Source organism: Siphateles boraxobius, unplaced genomic scaffold (genome assembly GCF_051911475.1).
Source record: "Siphateles boraxobius isolate OS27281-9 unplaced genomic scaffold, OSU_SipBor_1 9, whole genome shotgun sequence".
Taxonomy (NCBI): domain Eukaryota; kingdom Metazoa; phylum Chordata; class Actinopteri; order Cypriniformes; family Leuciscidae; genus Siphateles; species Siphateles boraxobius.
In genome coordinates this window covers 28,254,799-28,277,885 of record NW_027509219.1, presented here as the reverse complement: position 1 = coordinate 28,277,885, position 23,087 = coordinate 28,254,799, and the positions used below count along the sequence as shown (strand labels likewise).

The window sequence follows — 23,087 nt, the reverse complement described above, 5'->3', positions numbered from 1 at the left end:
TTCCAGCCTCTCCCATGAGGATGTTGGGTAGGCAGCACACATGGTGTAGAAATGGAACCATCTGCTCATTCCTTTACCCCCTTCTGAAACCAACACCCCCCCCCCCCTCCCACACACACACACACACACACACAGACACACACAGACACAAGCACACACGCCTCCCCTCACAAGACATCCAATAAAACTACCCTCAGAACTTCAATCTTCCCATATCTCACACAAGCACATGTGGGCATTTCTTACTGAAGGCAGTTGGCATGGAGGGCCACAATCAAGTCGGACTGGCATTCCGGCTGCGGGGTGGGAAACTCTGAGTTCGGAGCCTCACCGGAAACTCTGAAATGATTCAACCAAGAGGAGCGTGTCATATTTTCAAGTTTCTTGTGTGAATTAAACCGAGAACCTGAGGATTGAGGGCAAGGGTGTTTTGCCATCAGCCCTTGCACTGGAACTGAGGTCATGTACTGGGAACTGTGGATCAGTCAGCTGACCAGGACTGGGAAGCACTGCATGCTGGTTAGGAATAAAGGTAGGGCTACAAGTACCTGTGTGCATATGTGCCTGTGTGTGTCGGGTTTGCCGTACAGGCCTTGACTGTCTCAGCTGCGTGTACTTGCTTGTTTATTGCATTGTGTAAGACCTGGCAGAAGACCAGTCTTTGTGTTGGCTTGGCTTGTGTCTTATATGCATAATGATTGTTTTGAGTTAAATATATTATCTTCTTAAACTGTTGATTTAATTTAGCCTTAATATTAATTTTTAGGGTTATTGGTTCACTTGTGTCTAATGCAGTATGTGCTTGTTTCTTTAGGTATTGTTTATGTTTCATATTGACAGTACGAGTTTGTGGGTCTTTATTATGTCCAAAACTACATAAAATCGACCTATTGATGTGTTGCTCAAACAACTAGTTAACTAACTGGTAGCTCTGTGCTGTTAGCTTGGTTTTAGGTTGTACTGTATGTGCTAAGAATCACATTATATTTGAAATATATTATCCTTAGCATATACCGTATTGTTCAAAAGTTAAAGGGGTGGTATAATACCCCTTTTCACAAGATTTAAATAAGTCTCTGATGTCCCCGGAGTGTGTATGTGAAGTTTTAGCTCAAAATACCCCACAGATTATTTTTTACGGCATTTTAAAATTGTCCATTTTTGAGGGTGAGCAAAAACGTGTCATTTTGTGTGTCCCTTTAAAAGCAAATGAGCTGCTGCTCCCGGCACAGAGGGTGGAGTTTCAAGAGCTGGTGTGTGTTAGCACACGCAGACAAGCACTAAAATGTCAGAAACCGTTCTGCCTCTTCTGTTTAAATGAGTCAGACAATGATGGAGAGACTCAAGAAGGACTTTTCTGAATGGTTAGTTAATGTGGAGTTAACTATCTTCAAGTCATTGATTAGCATATTCTGTCATGATAATCTATAAAATCTCTTGTGTGGGAACTGTTGTAACATGCCTACAGAGTGACATGCTATTGCATTTGTGTTATGTACTGCATTGCATGTGAAAAGACGGATGCGACAGCTTGAGCAGACTCACAGATGTGCACGGCTACAGCAACTCTTCCTCTTCTCAACATGGACTGTGTTCCTGGGGCGGGGTTTATGCAAATTTTAGGGTTAGTGATGTCACTAACCCGGGAGGAATGTTGTGTAGTCCCTACCAGCCATTTGTTGCAGTCCTTAAACAAATTATTTTAAAGCAAATATCTTCCTTTGCTTTGAACTTTGAACATTGTAACTTTGTAGATATTGTTTATGCTCAAAAAGCAACATTACACACTAACTAAAGTAAAATCATAATCAACCACCCCTTTAAGAATTTTTAAAATGTTTTTGAAAGAATTATTTTATACTTACCAAGGCTGCATTTATTTGATTAATATAGTAGTATAATTGGTTATATTGTAAAAAAGTAATATTGTGAAATATTACTAAAATTTAAAATAAATTCTTTTCTTTTTTTTAAATACTTTAAATGGATTTATTTCTATGATGAATTTGCTGCTTTTTTAGCAGCCATTATTCCAGTCCCATGATCCTTCAGAAATCATTCTAATATGCTGATTCGGTGCCTCCCGATCCTGGTGCTGTTTAATATTTGTGTGGAAACCATGATAGATTTTTTCCCCCAGAATTCTTTGATGAATGGAAAGTTAAAAGGGAAAAACATTTATTTGAAATTGAAATAAAACTTTTGAACGGTAGTTTAACATTATAGATTTATTTAAAAATTTTTGTGTTTTAGTGTTTTTGCCATTTATCGGTTAACGGTCATAACATCAAAATAATTATTACTTTATTGATATCAGCCAGAATTTAAAAATTAGTCCATCTAGTTGGTTGTTGAAGGAGTAGTTGACCATTGTGAAACCATACCATCCATTGTATTTATCATGATGGACTTGTTGTTGCTGTTGCTTTTGTGATGCAAGTTGAGGATGAATAATTTGGCTGTTGCTCTTGCCAGGCATTCAGCATATGAAGTTGGTATGTTAAATGTAAGTACCTTGGGAATATGGCAATCATATTATATATGAGATTCCGTGGTATTGCTTTTTGATACCAGCCCTGCCCTGTACCATGGTAACACCACATTAGTTTTGAAAAGGTAACCCTAATCAAGCCAAATCTTGCAGGCAAAATTTGTTCTCTAATGATTAGTAAAGTGAGTTTCAGAAGTCTTTTCTCCTCTATCCTTCTCAAGTTTTGTCTTGCCACTTTTTTCCCTAAGGAAAGGGGCAGCTGCCCAGACTCTGTGTGTGTGTGTGTGTGTGTGTGTGTGTGTGTGTGTGTGTGTGTGTGTGTGTGTGTGTGTGTGTGTGTGTGTGTGTGTGTGTGTGTGTGTGTGTGTGTGTGTGTGTGTGTGTGTGTGTGTGTGTGTGTCTGCTTGACAGCTGTAAAGGAAGACCAGCAGACGCAAACATGCTGAAGGCGTGGAGACTCTCCCACACCATTTTTCCAACCTCAAAGCAGTTTTATGCTCCTCCCCAGCTTAAAATCTTGCTTAAGAGTCAAACCCTTTCAGATAAAAACAGAACCCTCACCAAATCAGGTCTGTTTTGTATTGCGTGTGAGATTATATATTATATATTAATCTAGTGCTGCTAGATTATGCCATTAAAGACCCTGCTGTCCAGCAGCAGTTTTGAGGAAGAGAGGGCCAGGCTGACCAACCAGTCCAGTCAACAGGATGTGGACCACTATTGCTTCGCAGGTAGCCCTTTTCTAACCGGCAGGTCTCATAGCCAGTGCTGCACTGGTGCACTGAGTGAGTTTTATGAAGAATTTCAAATTGAGGGATGCGTAGTATTTTTTTAATTTTTTTTGGTATGGTAAATGTGGAAGCTTTTCTCTTGGGGGTTTTCCAGTGTTCCATCTGGTTTTCACAATTGGAAGTGTTTCTAATAGATCAGTACTTCATGTTAACATGACAAAATGGATGTGGCGGTGTAGTTTATTTAAATATAGCCATATATAATTAGTTCAAGTTTTTATATAAAATATTTTACCAAACATATTTGACTGAATTCAGGTTGATTGGGACACTTTTTCCAAATTAACTCAATGGCAAAAAGTATCCCAATCACCCTGAATTCACACTATACCATGTCTATTTAAAAATACAGATAAACACATTTTCCAATAATGCTTTGTGAATTGTAAAATATGTAATAATTAAATATTCATTAAATGAATGTCAGTCAACCTTATCTAATATAGCCTTTTTATAATGATTCATTGCTGTTTTGTGTAGCCTTCGTGTATTGTTTGCACAAATAATTTTGAAAAAGCGATCATTGTTCTTAAGCCAGGTTTGACGTAAGGAGCAGTGATGCCACTTTGAATCGCATTCCTTGTTTTCACTCTGCGTCATCTGGTTGCTGTTTCTTCACGTCTGCTCCCTCTCAACCTTGACGTTCACTTGTTCATCAGCTTTTTTTTTTTCTGAAACCTCACCTCTCTTATATTGCTTCATTTTGCCCTTCCCAGAGGCTTTCTCATGAGATGTCACTTATGTATCCTGTTACTCATCTAGCCTCTCCTTTATGTCTCTTTCTTCCTGACAGAGGCCCTGCACAGGCCGTTTGGACTGGACTCGACGGCACTGACTGAAGCGGTGCGCTGGAGCTCGAAGGAGAATCTGTTGGGTGCTGCAGAGAGTGACCCAAACCTCTTCGTTGCTCTTTACGACTTTGTTGCCAGTGGTGACAACACGCTGAGCATCACGAAAGGTACGATCGTCAAAAGGGGACGAGTGTGGTTGTGCTTGGTTTCATTGTTCACTTTGTACACAAATGAAAAACCACATTGCATCGGTAGTGTAAACTCAAATGTGACCCAGGACCAAATTTAAATACCTGGAATAAACAAGGCTGAAGAGTGTCTTCACAACCATTATTGATAACTTCCTCCCTCTTTATAACAAGGACACCATGCTATTATCCTTCCTTTTCCTTCCATCGTTCTCCTTCCTCTTTTCTTTACTTCAGATCTTTGTTGTTCCTCTTCCCAGCAGCACTTTGTAGTATCAAAGCACAAAGAACCAGGCTAAAAATGAAAACGGAGGCTAAAGTTTGTGTTTTATTCAGCTGAGGAGCATGAACACATGGGCACCAACCTAAGCCATATGCACTAACGCCTACAACTCTTTCCAGCGTGTTGTAATAGACTTTGGAATATGAGTCACAGATGCTCCATGCTGAATGGCCACTGCTAACGCTAATGTCTGTTTTAAAGTGTAATCCCGTCAGCTGGGTGAAAAGCAGCTGGGTAAACACAAACTAGCAAAGAGAAGATAGTTCAGAGAGAGGGAGTTAGCGGCTGGCTCTTTCTCTCTGAAGTACCCGCTAATGGCCAGTAATGTAATGTCGTCTGGTTGGCACCACTGCGCCAGTCTCCTCTTGTCTTGTCGTGAGGGCCTTGTTGCCGCGCCAGTGTCAGTTTAGGATTAGCAAAAAAACACTTGCTGTCTGAAAGCTAGTGGGCCTGATCTCTGTTTCGCCCTCTACTGGACCAATGCTTGATTGGATCACAACAAGGTGAAGGAACAGCAGGACAGCATAGATTTAAAAAAAAGCTAAATGTGTATATTATCTAATATTAAAATAAACGGATGCATTAAATTGATCAAAAGTGACACTATATGATATTTATAGTGCTACAAAATATTTCACGGTTTCCACAAAAATATTAAGCAGCACAGCTGTTTTCAACATTGATAATACGAAATGTTTCTTAAGCAGCAAATCAGCATATTAGAATGATTTCTGAAGGATCATGTGACACTGAAGCCTGGAGTAATGATGCTGAAAATACAGCTTTAGAAATAAATTAGATTTAAAAATGTTAAAATAGAAAATAGTCATTTTAAATTGTAATAATATTCCACTATATTACTGTATTTTTTTATCATATAAATGCAGCCTTGATGAGCATATGTGACTTATTTCAAAAACATAAAACAAAATCATAACCAGCCCCAAACTTTTGAACAGTAGTGTATATGAATGTAAAAATATTTTATAATTTTATTATAAAAAATGATGTAAATTTTTTATATTATTTCATTTACTTTTTCTTTTTTAATCTAAATTCTGCAGCAGAAATTCACAAACATGCTAAAAAGGGGCCTCCTTTTTAATTTGGTTATGGCATTTTTTTCAGCAGCACTTTGTCAGCGTGATTCAACACTCTGGAGAGGACTGTTTCTTCATCGAACAGCTAGACGAAGCACAGCTTAATGGAACAGAACACAAGGCTCTTGAGATGTTTTCAAAAGTGCTTTTCAAGGCATATCTTGTAAAAATACTATTTTTAACTTTTGTAGCATCTTAAAAATGTGACAATGGCGTGTGATGCAACCAAACATGTCCATCTAAGGCACATGTATTTGGGGTTATTAAAAACAGCGCAATACATCAAATACTAATTTATTTATCTTATGTCATAATTGTCACTTCTCTGCCGCCATTCCCAGATGCCCTCAGGGTTTGTTCAGATCTCAAAATATTTGAAATACTTAGAAAATAAGACACTGTTCTTCTTCTTGGTCTGAGCTTATGGGGCAAAACAGATGTGGATGTTTTTATAGCTGAACGATGGACCTGTTGTGGCTTGCATTGACTAATCTCTTTTTACATTCCATTCCATGCAGATGTATTGGTGTGAACAACAAGGCTTTACATTGCTCATACATCAATGTTGTATCTGTCTCACTCTTGCTCAATTTTTGTTATTCCAGGAGAGAAGCTGCGAGTGTTGGGGTACAATCAGAATCTAGAGTGGAGTGAAGTCCGTTCGAAGAATGGCCAGGGTTGGGTGCCTAGTAACTACATCACCCCTGTGAACAGTCTGGAGAAGCACAGCTGGTATCATGGGCCCGTGTCCCGCAGCGCTGCTGAGTACCTGCTCAGCAGTCTGATCAACGGCAGCTTCCTGGTGAGGGAGAGCGAGAGCAGTCCTGGCCAGCTCTCTATCTCGCTTCGCTACGAGGGACGGGTCTATCACTACCGGATCAACACCGCCTCTGACGGAAAGGTAGGGCTGCTTTCACTTTACTTTGAAAGCAAAGCTCCTTTTGCTTTAAATAATTTACGAATTAAATTCACTCTTCTCTTCTGTCTCAGGTCTATGTAACAGCTGAGAGTCGTTTTAGCACGTTAGCTGAGCTGGTTCATCATCATTCCACAGTGGCGGATGGTCTGGTAACCACACTACACTATCCCGCTCCAAAATGCAACAAGCCAACCGTCTACGGCGTCTCTCCCATCCACGACAAGTGGGAGATGGAGCGCACCGACATCACCATGAAGCACAAATTGGGCGGTGGCCAGTACGGAGAGGTGTACGTCGGAGTTTGGAAAAAGTACAACCTCACGGTTGCTGTAAAAACACTAAAGGTGTGTGTTTTATGTTATATCATTGTTTTTCATTGAAGGTAACTAACTATTTTACAATATGGTCCCATTAGTTAACATAAGTAAATGCATCAACTAATATGAAGTAAAAATGAGCATAACATTTATTACTTTAGTCATATTTTTTAACGTTAGTTAATAAAAAATATAACTGTTAATAAAATTGACATTAACCAACACTAATAAATGAGTTAGAAGTATTTTTTATTGTTAGTTCATGTTAACTAATGTAGTTAGCTAATGAAACCTTGTTTTAAAATGATACCCAGAAACAGTTTATGTGGTGTTGTGTGCCACCAAGAGGATGATGATTGTATTGCGCTCATGGATTTCTGTTTTAGGAGTTTTTCTATTCGATTTTATGTAGATTTTTGTATCGCTTTTTATTCTATACATATTTATATCACTCTGTTATATCACTTTATCCTAAAGGAGGACACCATGGAAGTTGAGGAGTTTCTGAAGGAGGCTGCAGTCATGAAGGAGGTGAAACATCCCAATCTAGTACAGTTACTGGGTGAGTATACTAGGAATGTGCAAAACCAGCCCATAATTCCCTTTAATACAGATATACATTCATACATTTTCATACAAGGTTGTCTCGTTTTAGTTCTTACTACTAAAGTTCTCATTAAAAATTGTGTAAAAACAAAAGGGTATCACATATAAAAACGTATATAAAAAGGTATCAGATATAAATGTATCTTTATAAAAATCTGTCATTTTGTGACAAAAGTCTGATTTGATTATATATTTATATTTATTTATATTATTTATTTATATGTATTATTTATATCTATTTATTATATATTTATATAATCAAATATTATATAATAATATTATATAATCAAATATTATATATTTGATAATTTTTATATATTATAATATACATATATACTCGTACCTAATTGGTTAGTTCTGATGCCCGCTTCTAGGTGTGTGTACACTGGAGCCTCCATTCTACATAGTGACGGAGTACATGCCCCACGGGAACCTGCTGGACTACCTGCGTGAGTGTGACAGAGAACAGGTGAACGCTGTGGTGCTGCTCTACATGGCCACTCAGATCTCCTCCGCCATGGAGTATCTGGAGAAGAAGAACTTCATCCACAGGTGAGCACAGTACTTCAGACGTCACTGGACTTTAAGACGCTGAAGATGTCATTTAAATTCCCTTTTTCTAATCGATTACATTGTTTTTTTAACTTTTCTTAAAGCATTCTAAGAGGTATCGCTACAGCTTGTCAATCTCTTTCTCAGGGACTTGGCAGCTCGTAATTGTCTGGTTGGAGAGAATCATGTGGTCAAGGTGGCTGATTTCGGACTGAGCCGTCTGATGACAGGCGACACTTACACCGCTCATGCAGGTGCCAAATTCCCCATCAAGTGGACAGCACCAGAGAGTCTGGCCTACAACACCTTCTCCATCAAATCAGATGTGTGGGGTCAGTTTCTTATTTCATTTTGTCATGAGGATTGTGTGTTGGAAGTTCTTTTACGCTATAAACAGTTATGTGTTGCAGAATGACTCACTTATTTACTTCAAACTTCCCAGCATTTGGAGTTTTGCTTTGGGAGATTGCGACGTACGGCATGTCTCCATACCCAGGAATCGACCTGTCTCAGGTGTACGACCTGCTGGAGAAGGGCTACCGCATGGAGCAGCCCGAGGGCTGTCCCCCTAAAGTTTACGAGCTCATGAGAGCCTGTGAGTATCAACGATAGTGAATTTCGATGACGCTTTCACTTAATAACATACACTATTTTTTTTTTTAAGTATAACATCATGTAATGTATATTCAAATAATGTGAAGTGACATTCATGGCACTCTGGACTAACAAAAGTGAAAGTGACATGTGAAGGCCAAGTATGGTAACCCATTACCACAACCCATGGTAACTACACTACCATTCAGAGGTTTGGGATCAGGTTTTTTTTTTTTTTTTTTTGGTTTTTGAAAAAGCATTTCTCATGCTTACAAAGGATGCATTTATTTTATAAAAAATACAGTAAACAGTAATGTTGTGAAATATTATTACAATTTAAAATAACAGTTTTCTATTTAATAGATTTTAAAATGTAATTCTAATATGCTCATTTGGTGCTCAAGAAACGTTTCTTATTATTTTCAATGTTGACAAAAGTTTTACTGCTTAATATTTTGAGGAAACCTCAACAGTTTTTATTTGAAATAGAAATCTTTTGTAACATGTCTTTACTGTCACTTTTGATCAATATAATGAACCCTTGCTGAATATAAGTATTAACTTTAGTTCAGTTCAGCAACTTTATTATCCATGTGATGGAAATGTTTCTTTGGCTTCAATGTACAATACATAAATGACAATACATGCGTAAATAACATACACATTAACAAAATCATTTGTATTATTTCTTAACATAATCATCTCTCTCATTTAAAATGTTAACAGCGTTAAGCATAAAGGATAACGGATACACTTTTTCATTACCTGTGGTTGCCTATAATGATGGCAGCAATTGGAACTCACCATGAAGGGTGTGGGACACATCCTGTATTATCATTGAGACATTTTGCATGGGTTTAAATCATTCAAATGTGTCTGCATGTGGCCTATTACCTTACTGGCTTCATTTAAAATCTTGGAGAACTTATTTATTTAACTTATCTATTTTTAACACTCAGGTTACTGTACCATGAGGTCATGTTCAAATTCAGAATACTTCATATGTTTTTTATATATTAAGTAAAAGATACAGACCCCAAGCCTTTGGACTTTAGTGAAGGTTTTGGTCATTTATGTAAATCCATATTTTGTTGTGTGTTGGCAGGTTGGCAGTGGAGTCCACTGGATAGACCCTCATTTGCTGAGATTCACCAGGCATTTGAGACCATGTTCCATGACTCAAGCATCTCAGAAGGTATTATTACATCATCTGTTGTGAGTGCCAGATGAAGCTGTAGACTGAGCAGACTTCATGCAGATCTTATACACTTGACGATTAAGCAGAGAAGACTCAATGCACAATAAAATATGTCTTAAACGATAAATTACTTGGGTGCAGTTTGTATTGACTTTACCATTGAAAAGTGAATGAAATAAAGTTGAAGTTAACATTTAAAAAGTTTTGACCCGCGATACTTTCATGTAAAATACAATATTAACATGCACCTTCTCTCTGCTAACTCTTCTCCAGAGGTAGCCGAAGAACTGTGTAAAACCTCATCTGGTGGGCAATGTGGGCTCGCACACACCTTCGGCCACGATATGCCACTCTTGCCCTCAAAGTCTCGTAGCCAGAAGAAACACTCTGAGAACAAAGAGAATATGGAAGACGCAGGACCCCATGGCCCTGCAGGTATACAGACCCAACTCCGGCTCAGAAAGAAACTCAAGAGAATGGGAGTGGTGTTCCTTATCGATTAACAGAGCTATACAGTATATAACCCTACATATATTCACAAACGTAGGAATATTAAAAAAGTTAAAAAAATAAATAAATAAAACATTTTATATTCTGTATATTCCTTCTTTTATTTACATTCATTTAAAATATGTTCAAAATGTATCATGAACAGATGACTGACATGTTCATAAACATTCATAACCTATTTTCCCTCTCATGTTTTGATAATTTTTCTGTAAATACATCTGATTTCTTTCTATTGCTGGTTTGTTCCCATTTTCTGCATGTCACTAAACCCCAAGTATGCACATAAGCACTTCACACAACTGCATGTGTACCTATATATTATGATTAAAATCTGTTTAACCTTACTCACATTAAAGAATTTTATGTATTGTGCAATATTGTTTTTCTACTCAACTATTTATGTGTTATTTATTGAAATTACATAAAGTTTATGCAAAATAAACTTTTAAGGTGGGACTGTTTTATATTTTTTTGGTAAAGCTGCCTCTTTTTGTCATGTTATCAAAACTTTTAAGTGCTAAAAGTTTATATATATATATTTATTTATTTATTTATGTGTGTGTATATGTATATATATATATATATATATATATATATATATATATATATATATATATATATATTTTTTTTTTTTTTTTTTTAACATATTTTGTATTCCAATTTCTGTAATTATTGTCCTATCTTTTGGACAATCTTACTGTCCCCTACATATCAAGTGATACACTCTCTATATTGAAAATATCTAGACACCCTGTTTGTCACAGGACCTGTGAAAAATACATTAAAAGTATCTTGGCCCACTCATGAAACGTTTTACCCCATTAATTAAAGAGACAGCCCTGGCCTAGTGTCAGGTCCTCCAATTTGAATTATGAGAGCAGGCAGCTCATAGGCACACTACACAGTTTCTTGTATAAAAGAATATGCAAAGTTAGGTTATATAAATTACAATGTTGGTCATAGGCAGAGCGGTAGTGCAAAGGACTGAATGTTGCAGTGATTTCAGATACCACTCCACAGCCTTCATTTACACTGTGTGTTACTCTTATGTTTATCTTTGATACATTTGCTCGAGGCAAAACTATTGGCAACAATGTAATGAATTAAATCGTAAATTTATAGTCAAGCAATCACAATGTGACAATAAGAAATCTGTGCAATGAATAATCATGTAAGCAAGTGTTCCATGGTGACACAAGCCATTTAAATATTAAAGCGCATAAGTATTAAGTTTGCATGTTAACTACTACCTCTTCTTTTGCTGCTCTTTGACCTTTGGTTCTGTTGTCCCATTGTGTTCAGGCCTTGCAGCATCCCTTTTTGTTGGTGATGGACGCTTCAGCAGCTCTCCGGCCCTACCACGTAAACAGAGGGATAAGTCTCCCTCTAGCCTGCTGGAGGACTCCCAGGACACCACCTTCACCCGTGACCGCAAAGCTGGCTTCTTCAGTTCTTTCATGAAGAAGAAGTCCATGTCCTCATCTTCTGCTTCGTCCTCACCTCAGCAGCAGCAGAATCTCCCAATGCCACCCAAGAGGAGCAGCTCTTTCCGGGAGATGGAGACCCAGCCCCATAAAAAGTATGAGCCCACGGCTGGGTTTGCAGGCCCTCCTCCTTTGCCCCAAACTGATGGGTTGAGTTTCTCTCCATCTCATGGTGAGGGGAACCATGTGCAGTCCCGCTGTTGTGGGGCCACGTTTGGGCAGAAGCCCTCATGTTCAAACTCTGGAGCAACCTCTGGTCAAGTGGGAGGCAGCAGTAGCTGGGGAAGCCTAGCGGGCTTCTTCACCCCTCGCCTTATCAAAAAGACCCTGGGATTGCGGACTGGTAAGCCTTCTGGGATAGACGAAGGGAGTGGAACCAAGCCATTCCCTCGTTCCAATTCAACTTCCTCTATGTCTGCTGGGTTGCCAGACTTAGAGCGTATGGCATTGACATTACCAAGAAACCGTAGCAAACCCCCACTAGAGCGCACAGCTTCCACCACCTCACAGCCGGAAAATGGGGCAGCACGACCTTCGGATGCAATTCTGAGGAAGCTTGACGAAGGTACGGCTCAGATACGGGATCGTCCCAAAGCCAAACTCTTGCCACGAGGGGTGGCAGGTGGAGTTAGGGCACCAGGTGTAGGTGGAGAGGCTGATTCGGACTCCAATACACGGGGAAAAGATGGGCAAGATGACAGGCAAGGGTGGTCGTCTCCATCAAAAACCTCCACTCTTGGTTCAGTCAATCTGCACAACCACAAAGTTCCAGTTCTGATCTCGCCGACCCTAAAGCACAGCTCGGCCGACGGCCTAGTTGGTGTGGACTCTCAGGGCAACCGCTTCAAACTGCTGTCTGACAGTGGGGATCGTGACCGACCACGACTGGTAAAGCCAAAATGTGCACCTCCTCCACCGCCCATGCTCCGCTCCCTCCAACACACCTACAGTGCCGATGCAGCCGATGAAGCAGTCAGTGGGAACATGGAGGTCAATGGAGATGGCTTCAAAAGGTCAGGGAGAGAAGCCAGAGGGACACGTCCATCAATACCACCACCACAAGTGCCTCCAGCTCCCATAGTCCCCACTAGCAACACCACCACCCAGACTAAGATGGCCAATGGTTCTTCCAGTGGCGGACCTGGCCCTACTTCCGCTAAACCCACCCTTAGAAGGACTAGGCAGCAGACAGAACGTATCCCCCTGGAGAAGATCAGCAAGGAGGCTCTTTTGGAATGTGCTGAATGCTTGAGTAGTGCTCTTCAAGGCAACACCGAGCTTTCTTCCAGCAGCCAGGTCCTGGATGTGGGACACCAACTTTTGGACTACTGCTCGGGGTATGTTGATTGCATCCCACAGACGCGTAATAAGTTTGCCTTTCGCGAGGCAGTGGGTAAACTGGAGTTGAGTCTACAGGAGCTGCGTGCTTCCTCTGCGGGTGGGGGAGCGGGACTAGGGGCACCTGGGACCAGCCCGGCTCTTGACAACTTGCACACGTGCATTAAAGAGATCAGTGATGTAGTGCAAAGGTAGCCACTGTGTCTACCACACCTTCCAAAACTCCTCTTCCTGTACCCCTTGAAACTTTTTGCCCCAGAATCAATCTAGTTTTATTTAAATTTTTGGGGACAGAGATTATTCTCTAAAAAGTACCTCAGAAAATGAATACAAACACATACACACACTCTCTCTATCTTTATTGTTTACAGGTGACTTTCTCATTGAAATTGCCAGTTGGGAACAGAGTTCTTTGTATATAAGCTTTTTGTCACTAACAGGATACACATGGTTTTGCTTTTGACAAATTTACTTTGTAATTAATATTTACAGTTTTATCTTGGTATGACAGAATGAATTTTCACAAATAGACAGGGGTTGCACAGGTTAAGGTGAGCCGACTACCCGCTCATTGGTCCACTTATCGTCCATTTTGAATTTAGATAAAGTTTTCCAATCACTTTTTTGGTTCTTTAATTTGCATTTGATTCACAGTAACTGGATATTGCATCAGAATGTCAATGCAAACTTCATAATCGGAATCAATTTTGCCTAAACAATATTGCTTGTTCAGAACATACAGTAGTAATGAATGTGGATTGCAAACACATGCAGCTCTATACACATTTGTTCAGCTTCAGTCTTATTTTACACACTAAAAGTACTTTTGTCTACATCCCATACTGTCATTTTGTATTGACCACATTTGTTAAACACTACAGCATTTGATGACCATTGATGATTTTGTAATTAGTCTTTATTTCGATATGGTCCATGCATTATAGTTATTAGTAGTGGTTTGCTGTGGCATAGTTGAAATGGTGTTGGATCTGTCACCACATGGATCATGTTTGGCCTTTTATATCTGTGGCCTTTAGATAATTCCCCCATTAGCAAGATGGCTCAGAACTACATTCATACTCTTTAGTTCTCAACACTCAAGAATTCTAAATATATTTCTAGATTTTATTGATTTGCAATGGGGAAATTATTTGATGTGTGGATAGTCTGAATTTATTTTATGACTATGGCATATTGCCAAAACAGAAGCAGCAACACTACAAATACAAGTATTGCCAAGTCTTTTAACACAAACTGCATTTTCTTTAGCACATTGATTTGTAACGTTATTTTGATTTCACTTTAGAATGTCGCCATTTGTAAACTTGAATTTTAAGTTATTTTTTATTAAAAGCACAGGCATTTTTATGACATTGTAGATATTGCTTATTATTTTATACCCACAAACAGACGTGAAAGGTCATACTGACTTGTGTCCTTGTGGTGAGGTTTGGGTGTGAGGATCTCGGTCTCCATCTGTGCATCTACATTATGAATGTATTCATTTGTTAAAAACAGGAATGTTTTGTGTGTGTGTGTGTGTGTGTGTGTGTGTGTGTGCGCGCGCGTTTTCCATAGTCTCCCTTCACATCGTTCAACCTTTATTAAAAAGAAACATTATTAAAAGAAGCATTTTCTTCAGGACACAAACGGTTACATGTGTTATCTGAGTCTGTATTCATGAAATGATAGATTTCTATTAGAATTTGCATAAATGAGATTTTTGTGGGTACCCTGCAATGTCATAATAAAACTGTAATGAAGCTGATTTGTACCGATTACACTGGAGCACACTTTTAAAATATAAATGTTAATTGCCTTGCCTTAATTCACTATCTGGAGTTTGTAATATGGATGATTTGGAAGGCGAAATTGTTTTGCCATACATCTCCATGACATTTCAGTTCCTCTGCAGCAGAAATACATACAAGTTGTTTGTTCAGAACAGTTTTTGTTTTTCTAGATCACAGCATAATTTGCTTACACTAAATTAGCTTGTTTTTCCTTTTTTTTTTTCCTGCCATGCTGGGCAATGTTTCCTGATATTACATGGTGCCTTTTGTGAAAGATTTAATGTTTTGTGCACTGCAAGGTCATGTTAAAGATATGTTTATGTAAATATATTTTGCTCTCAAATATTCGATATCAATTTTAAGGTGGCATATGGGAATTTTGAAGCCTTTATTATCATTCAAGCTAGCCTGTTTAGACATCTGGGGATGTGAGGTGTCCAACTTGAATAGGAAAAAGTGCAATGATCTGTCCTTTAATAAGAAAAAGACAGTGCTTGAAGTCTGGTCTTATTTTACTGAGAGAGCGCATCAATTTCTTTTGCTTTGTCAGGAATACCTCTCTTGTAATCACAGAAAATATTTTTCATGTGTGAATTAGCAGTTCTCTTTCAAACACATGCAGGTTGTCTATTCCATTTATTATGTCTGAAAATGTTTCATTACCAAACAACTGAGGGGGTAAAAGAGTGACTGTTTCGTATGTCAGTTTTACATGATTGTCAGGGAGCGTTTTGCCTTTTAAACATTTTAGTAAAACAGCTAGTTATTTTTCTTTCATTGCCACCGCAATTTGTATTTTAACTTGTTTTCCTATTGCTATAATCAGTCAATTTTATTTTAGTAAATTGCCAAACCTCTGAAAGTTTGTACATTGAATAATATTTGATTGTATCATGTATTTAGGAACAATTCAGAGAGAACTATCTTGTCCAATAGTTTATGCTTTATGAGCCACACGCGGTCTCTGGGGTGCAAAGCCGTTTGTCTCACAAACATAATCATCAGAATTCAGTCTTTTTCAGTTTCATTTTAATTACCCAAGAATGTTTTTTTCTTTTTTAAACATTTTTGTTTGTCACTTTTATTTATTTTTGGTTTATTTATTGATCTACTTTTTATCTTGAATCCTGGAACTCACATTCTTTGGAGACTGTCTTTTTGTAAGGTCAGATTGTAAGTGCTGAAGAAATTTATATACCAAAGGCCACCTCTCTAGTCCGTCTAGTGCAATGAAAATAAAACACTCTTAATTTTGAATATGTGAATTTAACAGGGATTAAAAAGGCAGAGGTTGACAGATCAACAGTATTTTTTTCTGTTTTGTAAAAAGTATATTTTGTGTGATTCTAATTTAAAGCTCACTTTTAATAGTATATTACTGTGAAGTCCTTCCTCAGTGTTACACTTGATGTAAATAATGAATAAAGAAACTGTTGAAACATTGGTTTGGGAGTTTGTATTATCATTTTTTATTAAGTACTGCTATGCGTCATCTGAGACTGTTTAAAACATTTCATAAAACAAAACATTTCATCAGAAAACACAGCGTACATGCAGAAAAAAATCATGTACGTGTTATTTGTCAATTACCCAAGTTTTTAGTTACCCTAAGCAATTTAGTCCAAATTTTCTGAAGACTCGATTGCTTTATATGATGAACAGATTTACTTTAGGCTTTTATTCACATATAAACATTGATCAGCGAACATAAAACAGAAGCTCAACCGTGCTGCATAACACACGAGAATGAATCTCATTGGTTCTCGCACGTCAAGCGAACATGCTTGCACGAATCTGTTTACCACAACTGGGACCTATACCATGAAGACGGTTTAGGTGGCTAGCCAGGTATGCTTTGAGTTTGCTCCAACCCTGGGTTTTAGCCACTATGAAAGTGGTTTGGCTTTTAGCAGTGTTCATCGCCATAGTAACTTATGCTCCACGGCTAACCTGGGGCCTGAAGCCGGTTTAGGTGGATAGCCAGGTATGTTTTAGTTTAGTTTGCGCCAACCCTGGGTTTTAGGGACCATGAAAGTGGTTTGGCTTGCTTTTAGCAGTGTTCATCGCCATAGTAACTTACGCTCTACGGCTAACCTGGTCCGGGGCAGGTTATGCTCCAGGTAAGAGGTTGCAAACCGAACTTGGACCAATCAGCTGTGAGCAAAGTGACACATGTCTGATGCCATAAAGTCACTCCACCTGTTTCTACTCCAAATTAAAGGTCACACACAAATGATTTTTAAAAACAAAATCGTCTGGCTTTTAGTAATGCTTATTTAGAATAATATATTTGTATGATTTAGGTATTATGTCATTATTATACCCTTATACCCCTAGAGTTTAAATTAATAACTGTATGAAGGTAATATAAATACACAAGAATCAATAGAGAAGCTTTAAAATGTGAGCTTAAATGTACAAATCTCTCTATACCTTTATCAACTGCAACTAACTACACAACTTTTACTTGCACTTATATACAGTAGCGAGACTTTTCTTTTTGTTGTCCTCTTTCATAGACAGCTATTTTCTTCTTGCTGTGTAAATTTGTTTAAATTCTTAATATTTTGATACTTTTATTTAATAAGTGAATTGCGCTGCTTCTCTCGAGAAATTAATTTCAATGAGTTTTGAATGAGTTTCACTCTTTCTCAGCATGTGATTAGCTGTTCGCTACTAATGTCATCAAAAACATCATCATTTGTGTTCCAAAGATGAACGAAAGTCTTATGGGTTTAGAACGACATGAGGGTGAGTAGCCTAATAAATGACAAAATTAAAATTTGTGGGTAAACTATCCCTTTAAGACTTGAAGCAAACCCACTGTACCTTGACTGCCATTTGTCAAGTTGTATCTTCAACAGGACATTATGGACTTTTCTGTCATATTAAATATTTGATATATTAAATTAATGTAACAATACAATAACATTTCTTATCACATTCTTATCACTCGGTGATTTAAAATCTAAATGGCAGAATCGTTTTTCCTGTGCTCCAGTAGTTGTGTGTAGTTACTCTACCTCTCCACGTGCAAGCTCTGACGGGTAAGAGGCGCTATTGGACAATCACATCCCTCCATTTCCCCGCGGCAGAGGCGCATTGTTAGTCGGAAATGGGAAAACCCTGAGCCGTGAGGTTGTCGCTGCTGGCTTCACTGGAGTATAGATAGTTACGACGGCAAAGAGAGGGAAGAACAAGCAACCCTGGAGTTTTATGCGGAGGAGACGTTAGTTCTTGGAGTTTTTCGCTATGAGCTGGGGAACGGATCTTTGGGTAAGCGCACTTTTCCCCATTGCCCGTTCCTTGTGGCCTTTTGTTCACTCACAAAACAACTCGGGTTTTGGCAAGACTTCAGGAAAGGTGTCCTAGTCAAGCTGTCTGTGTATTCCCGGTCTGTCCTGTTGGGTTTACTGTGTCAGTACACCATACCGTCAGATATAATACGAGAGTTTGATACATTGTAACATTTCGCTTTTCGAATGTACCAAGTTTTAAATGTATCACGCGTGACGTTTCATATAATTCTATTGCTATTCCAAATCCAAATCAAACCTAATGTAAAGGTTTCACACCCAGTTTCGATTAAGAGCTGGGGAGAGGATCACCCTCTATTAACTCGTTTTTTTCTCGCGTATAACAGAGATAATATAGGCTATCATATGTGTTATTAATTTAATAAACAACAGTTTCTTTCAGCAGTCTCCAGGATATGTTTCCTTTTTTGTTTATTGGTGACACAGAGAATGCTGAAGATGATGTGCTGTTAAAGAATAGCTTGAAAGGAATCTTCTAATGTGTTTAGATCTACGGGTTGACTATCTGCACCACGTTTGCAGTTTGATGCCACATTTTATTGTCTGGGCTTCAAGTCTGCCATGTTACAATGGAACACTGGCCGTTTAAATAATGATAAAAAAAAATGTATCGTTTCGGCACAAGCTGAACTATTGGGAGACAATGAAGCCCGTCGAGTGTGTGTGGGTCTGTTACAGGGGTGTTGCCCTTCAGATTGGGCTACTGGACAAAAAGCAGAGGATGTGTGAGGCATTGCTAGAAATAACACATGTATCATCAGGGGTTTTGAGGATAATGGTTTAAACGGTAGTTTAAGCGATGTTTTAGTTACAACTTTACTTGCTATGTACGGAATTGCCTATTTGTGATTAATCATCCAGATTAATAACTTTTTTTGTTGTTGCTGTGTTTTGTGTGTGAGTTAATTTAGGTTTAGGTGTTATTATGACAGTGTAACTTGGCTCATACTAGTGTATTGGTTTATTGTAGCCTTTATAATGAAGTTAACTGAGTAATTAACAGATTTAACTAAAAGGTTTTGGTAAAGATTCTGTTTTTTAAATATTCTCTGGGTTCCTGACCTGTTGGTTACAAAGTAGCTGGTTTTGAACATGGTCCAAGCTGATCATTTGCTGGCGGATAATTAATGCGTCCAAAAAACAGTTTTACCACATTAATATCTTATTACCAGCTGGTAACTGCTGCAAGAAGGTCTGCCTGCTTCAACAATCTAAAGAGCAGCTAGAATCCAAATACTGTTTCAATACACAACTACCGTGTTATGCTGGAAAATCCAGTTTGTTTGTTTTTTGTGACTTTCATAACTCATTTATTCTTACAAACAAGGGCAGTTGTGAAATTAAGACATCAATAAAGAAATACAAAAGTCTTTCACGCAAATCGTTCAAGAATGAGAGAATTGTAGCAGTGAGTGGTGTTCAATGTGTGGTTTTTAACAAGATCATTAACACGAGTGCTGTAAGCTTTGATAAATAAATGAATTACTAGCAGTTTGACTAATTATACTGTCCAATGGACATTGGACTTGTTAGATTGAACATATTCCAGAGCTTTTACGTGTGGCTGGATTTTTGTTGTTGGACATCCGATACTGTCTGTTTGCCCTCAATTTGGCTTGAATTGGCTGTCTTAATTTCTCAAACCGTAAATCCCTTATGTTGTGAAATATGGCATATCCTCCTCGTTAGAAATGGTCTTTTGTAAATTGCATTATTCTGTAATCCTGTGGCAAATCCCTTTGTACATGGAACATGCTGAATAATCAAGTTGTCTGCTTGTCTCATGGTATTGGTATATGTCTTTTTAGTCATAAAATGTGGACGTTTTTCCATCCTTAGCCTTGGCTCTGATGAATGAAATGCCATTCAATCACTTAAATGGTTGTGCACTTTTCATCATGGTTCTCCTCAAATGCACTTTGCGATCCACGTGTGCTCTATTTAGAGACATTAAAACTCAATTAATGTTTTTAATGTCACTCATTATTTGTCAAATGTTGATTTTGAATCAGAAGTAGTGGCATGACGCCTTGGGTGTGATCAGCTTACACCTTTCAGAATTGCCCAATTGTAACATAACAAGAAAACGCCTTGCGCATAAGGCAACTTGTTAGTTCTGAGTATCATGGAGGATATTTGTGACATTTTTGCTGTCCAGTGCTTTTATTAGCAAAGCGGTATGAACGTGGATCCTGCGGATCGCTGTGAGGGGTTGTGTGTACTTTAATCAATGTAAGGAAGGACAAAGAGCCTGATTGAAACTTAATCACACAATGCTCCACTGAGTACAGGAAACTGACATTTAAACCCTTGCTATTATTAAAACAGTTTCCTTGTGTTTTTTTTTACATCTCCTAAAGTTATTTGCCTGAAGCCTGCATGATGATTTTCGGGGAGCCGCTGCACAGGTCTGTTTTGTAAGTTGTACACAACTGTACGACCATATGGAGCGCATGGACTGAACTCTGTATGTGCTGTTAAAAGAATTTTTAACAGGGCTTCTATGTGGTGATTCAGCCTTTTGTGGCGCAAACTGGTTAAACCTGCTAAAGCTCGCAGGGCTTGGATAGTAATTGTTTAGTTCATGGGTTTTGTGTGTTGTAGTGTTTTGGGTTTCAAAAATGAGTTGCATTAGACAATGTCAACCAGTAAGTAAGTAGATGAAGACATTTTATTTTTCTATGAACTTTTCTATGAAAATATAATATATTTTAAAATGTAGGCAATTTTTTTGTTGAAAAAAAACATGATCCTACAGAAATCATTTAATTTGCTGATTTTATATATATATATATATATATATATATATATATATATATATATATTAAATCTTATAACTTTTCAAATTAGGGTTGCACCGATTTGAAAAATTTGGCTGATTCCGATCACTGATAATTCTTTATATTTGAAATCCGATTATCCGTTATATTGGCTGATAAATCTAAAACCAAATTTTTATATAATTTGAGATTCTGATTACAAAAACAAAAGTCTCACCATTAAAAGCCATGTCCCAAGCACACAATTATAATTTACTCATTATAATTTTATGTAGCCTATATGACAGACTTGCACTGCATATGTTGCACTTAACTATATTTTCCTTTCTTGAATTGATTCTAATTATATTTTAAGCAATTCAAAACCATCATGGCGGACAGCGCACATCTGAACTGTCTCAGCTGAAGGAAATAATCCATTATTTTTCGGCTTTAATTTCGGTCACATTTTCTTATCGGGCCCGATAATAATAATATTAAAAATGAACATATAACAGCATATACCGATATGGTGGCCGACATATCGTGCATCCCTTTTTTAAATGTCTTTACTGTCACTTTAATCAATATGATGCATCCTATTTGCTAAATAAAACAGAATAATTTCTTTCAAAAAAGTCTTTCCGAAACATTTGAACAGTATGTGTATAATAAAATATCGATAACTATAAAAGTTTTTCTCATTAAGATCCAGATGCATAACAGATGCATTTACCTGTGGAAATCTGCAGACCGAATTTGCCCTTTGCACCTGATCTAAGATCATACACTTATCTTGTGACAGTCATGTCAAAATTTGACTGAAGAGCTTGTTATACATCAGCTTAATAAGCAACTTCTGTCTTCAAGCCCTGCTGCAGTGACTCAAGACAAAGGCAGCTGTGGGAGGCTACTGTCAAGATAGCTCAGTTGAAAGTTATTCTTTCTGTTTTTGATTCGTCAGGCTTTTGACAACCGTCTGTGTGTTTTTACAAATAGCTACAAAACAACCACATTAGTCCTTTTAGGTGCAGAATTTGAGTGCTAAACTCGGACAATTGTGAATTTAAAATATGCTCTCTTAAGGAAGAACTTTCAATTTGTATTATATAACCTTAAAATAACCCCCAAAATTAAAAAAAATCTACCAGTATTTACTCACCTGCATGTCCATCCAAACCTGTGTGCTTTTGTTCTTCTTCTGTGGAATACAATAGGTGACGTTTTAATGAATCTTTAAACAGCTAATAGTGATCATTGCTGTCAAGCACTACTCTTATCAATTCTTCTAAACCAATATAATGTATATTGTTATTGGAATAAATCAAACTTTTTTTTCCATAAAAAAATGACTTAAAAAAATTCAATTTTGGAATGACATGAGGGTGAGTAAATGACACAATTTTCATTTTATTTTTTTAAGTATTTGAGAAGTTTGAAATTGCATAAATTTATTAACCACTATTAAGCTGCTTCTTGAACTATTTCCTTTAATTGCTCAGTACTTTAAATTATATATTTTTTTATAGTACTTTTTAATTATTGGTATTTTTCCAATAGTGTTTACTGATGTTTTACTTTAGTGGCACTATTCAGGCTATGTCTACGCTAATCCGGATACATTTTAAACAGAGAAACCCGTCTACATTTTTGTCCTGTGAGTTTTCTTTAAGATGCTCTCCCAAGTGGATCAATTTCAAAACGCCTTTTTCGCATTGTAGTGTGGACTGTGAAAACAGAGGTATTTGATACCAATGACGTATATTTAATCATGTGATGCATATTGTACTGAAAGATACCTGTTAATACAGGTATGTGCCTGCTATGTGCTATACACTTTCACAGTGTTGCCAAAAATACATGTAACTTTGTACAATCTTAATTTTTTATTCCTGCCAAGATGACAGAAAATTTGCTCGCAATTGCTGTGGCAAAACATGAAGGCAATTTGTGACCATATAGACCATACATAGAGTAGCTACTGAGTGTGACTTAAACATACCAGCAAGTGGTGAGATCTTTGCTAATAAAGTGATCGTGCCTGAAGAATAGCGTG

The 23,087-nt window shown here is 37.7% G+C and overlaps 2 protein-coding genes across 8 annotated transcripts in view; both read left to right on the top strand.

Moving 5' to 3' along the window:
* The window catches only part of abl2 (c-abl oncogene 2, non-receptor tyrosine kinase), a 29,963-nt gene extending 13,564 nt beyond the window's left edge, over positions 1-16,399 (top strand). For 2 of the 4 annotated variants that reach the window (XM_077223353.1, XM_077223354.1), the window contains 10 exons: positions 4,076-4,240; positions 6,250-6,545; positions 6,635-6,907; positions 7,358-7,442; positions 7,861-8,038; positions 8,186-8,370; positions 8,481-8,633; positions 9,738-9,827; positions 10,104-10,265; positions 11,643-16,399. In XM_077223353.1, the coding sequence (XP_077079468.1) occupies positions 4,076-4,240; positions 6,250-6,545; positions 6,635-6,907; positions 7,358-7,442; positions 7,861-8,038; positions 8,186-8,370; positions 8,481-8,633; positions 9,738-9,827; positions 10,104-10,265; positions 11,643-13,357 (3,302 nt within the window). In that variant the 3' untranslated portion in view covers positions 13,358-16,399. Of the gene's footprint in view, positions 1-2,997; positions 3,223-4,075; positions 4,241-6,249; positions 6,546-6,634; positions 6,908-7,357; positions 7,443-7,860; positions 8,039-8,185; positions 8,371-8,480; positions 8,634-9,737; positions 9,828-10,103; positions 10,716-11,642 lie in introns of those variants that run through there. The other 2 variants (XM_077223355.1, XM_077223356.1) reach the window with 2 other exon arrangements.
* A 1,388-nt stretch (positions 16,400-17,787) lies between these two features.
* Positions 17,788-23,087, top strand: part of fnbp1l (formin binding protein 1-like) — a 54,975-nt gene continuing 49,675 nt past the window's right edge. For 2 of the 4 annotated variants that reach the window (XM_077222760.1, XM_077222758.1), the window contains exon 1: positions 18,063-18,231. In XM_077222760.1, coding sequence (XP_077078875.1) covers positions 18,208-18,231 — 24 coding nt within the window. In that variant the 5' untranslated portion in view covers positions 18,063-18,207. Of the gene's footprint in view, positions 18,232-23,087 lie in introns of all 4 variants that reach the window. The other 2 variants (XM_077222761.1, XM_077222759.1) reach the window with 2 other exon arrangements.